The sequence below is a fragment of the Octopus bimaculoides genome, chromosome 3, assembly GCF_001194135.2.
Source record: "Octopus bimaculoides isolate UCB-OBI-ISO-001 chromosome 3, ASM119413v2, whole genome shotgun sequence".
NCBI classification, from domain to species: domain Eukaryota; kingdom Metazoa; phylum Mollusca; class Cephalopoda; order Octopoda; family Octopodidae; genus Octopus; species Octopus bimaculoides.
In genome coordinates this window covers 13751168-13753077 of record NC_068983.1, presented here as the reverse complement: position 1 = coordinate 13753077, position 1910 = coordinate 13751168, and the positions used below count along the sequence as shown (strand labels likewise).

At 38.8% G+C, this 1910-nt stretch overlaps 1 protein-coding gene across 2 annotated transcripts in view; it reads left to right on the top strand.

Annotated features, from left to right (window-relative positions):
* The window catches only part of LOC106872321 (bromodomain-containing protein DDB_G0280777), a 114272-nt gene that overhangs the window by 48858 nt on the left and 63504 nt on the right, over window positions 1–1910 (top strand). Inside the window, exon 1 of one of the 2 annotated variants that reach the window (XM_052966027.1) lies at window positions 1579–1763. The exons of the other annotated variant lie outside the window; for it this stretch is intronic. Coding sequence (XP_052821987.1) covers window positions 1760–1763 — 4 coding nt within the window. The 5' untranslated portion in view covers window positions 1579–1759. Of the gene's footprint in view, window positions 1–1578; window positions 1764–1910 lie in introns of those variants that run through there. 2 annotated transcript variants of the gene reach the window in all.

The window sequence follows — 1910 nt, the reverse complement described above, 5'->3', positions numbered from 1 at the left end:
CCCTCTCTCTCTCTTGTTCTTTTCATTCTTTCACTTTGAGATTCCATTCATCTTACTCTTAAATGGCCTTCGCTCGTTTCCTGTTTCAAATTTGTTTTTAATTTCATTTCAATTGTTCACTTGTTTCAGTTAATATTTCTTTTTACTTCTACACCTCCCACAAAAACCCCATTTCCACAGTTACCCTTTTTAAACTGCCTCTTATTTACACTATCCCTCTCACTCTTTCTCTCTCTCTCTCTCTATTCTATTATTCCCTTTCTCTTTCTCTTTTTATTCCTTTTGTTTGTACTTTCTTCTCTCACTCCCTCGTCTCATCTCTTTTTATCTGTAGCCCATCCTTTCTTTTTCTCCCTCATTTCATCGATATCCTATCTTCTTCCTCTCTTGTCATGTCATCTATATTCTATCAATCTAGTCTGTCCTTTCTCTCTCCCTCTCATTTCATCTACATATCCCTCTGTCCGTTCTCTCTCCTAATCTATCCTATCTCTCCTACACACACTTTCTCTCATTCTCTTTTTCTTTTTCTCTTATCTCATCTATATTCTATCCTTTCCCTAACTTTCTCTCGCTCTCTCTCTCATGTAATCTATAGCCTATCATTTCTTTTCCCTGTCTTATATCATCTATATCCAACCCTTTCTCTCTTACCTTTACACTATCACTATCTCATGTCGTTCTTTTATCTGTGTTTGACCCGCGGTAACCTTTCCTACCTCCCCTTCCTCGCACTCCTCACAAAGGTCTTCCTCCTCCCTCTACAGCTCCTTACGTCTTCTTCTTACCCCTTCTTCCTTCTCCATCTTTTACCTGTTTATTATATTTTATTATTGTTATTATTCGTTCTGTTGCATGTGTTTTACCTTCCTGAATGGCAAGTGTGCTAGTTTCGAACCAATCACGGCTAATTTGTTGCATGTAGCCTTTGTGGGGATGTGTTTATTTGTATTTCCTCTCTAGTGCCTTTCTTTCTCTCTCTCTTCTCCAACTCACTCACTCTCTCCTCCTATTCTGTCTCCCTTTTTCTTAATTTCCTACCCTTCTTTCTTCCTCTCTCATTTTTCTCCTCTCTCTCTCTTTCGCCGGTTCTTCTTTTCTTGCTTATTCTTTCTCTTTCACACTCTCACTCTATCTCTTTTTAATTCCTCACGCTGTGGTCTCTAGTTATCTCTCTCTTTCTCTACTCCTACTTTATCTCTCTCTCTCTCTCTCTTACCACTCCTACTCTATCCCTCTTTCTACTCTCCACTCTATCTCTCTTACTCCTACTTTATCTCTCTTTCTTCCCACCACTTTCTCTACTCCCACTCTTTCTTTGTCGTCTGCTTCTTTCAATCCCTCCCTTTCTCTCTGTCCGCTACCTTCTAATACCTTTCTTTTATTCCCTTTTCCTTTCTCCCACTGATAATTCCCTCCCACTCTTTCTCTGTCGTCTGCTGCTTTCAGTCCCTCCCTCTCTCTCTGTCCGCTACCTTCTAATATCTTTCTTTTTATTCTCCCACTGATAATTCCCTCCCACTCTCTTTCTTTCCCTTTCCCGCTCTCACTCGCCCCACCACACACGCCGTCAGGCTGTCTTTCTTTCTCTTTCATTCACTGCCTGTTGCCTATTCACTTCTCGTATTTTCATTGTTCTCTGTAGTAGTTTATTGTATCAATCACACACACAAACGCACCTTACGTTAATTTAGATACAAATATATATACATATATATATCCTAATATCGTCTTTCTCAGCAAATGCTTCCAAGAAATCATGTGTAAGTAAGATATTAATCTGGATATTTTCGTGCCTGTGTGTGTGTGTGTGTGCTTGTGTGTATGTGTTTGTGTGTGCTTGTGTGTGAGTTATTGGAGTTACCTAAAATACATATATATATATATATATATATATATATATATATATA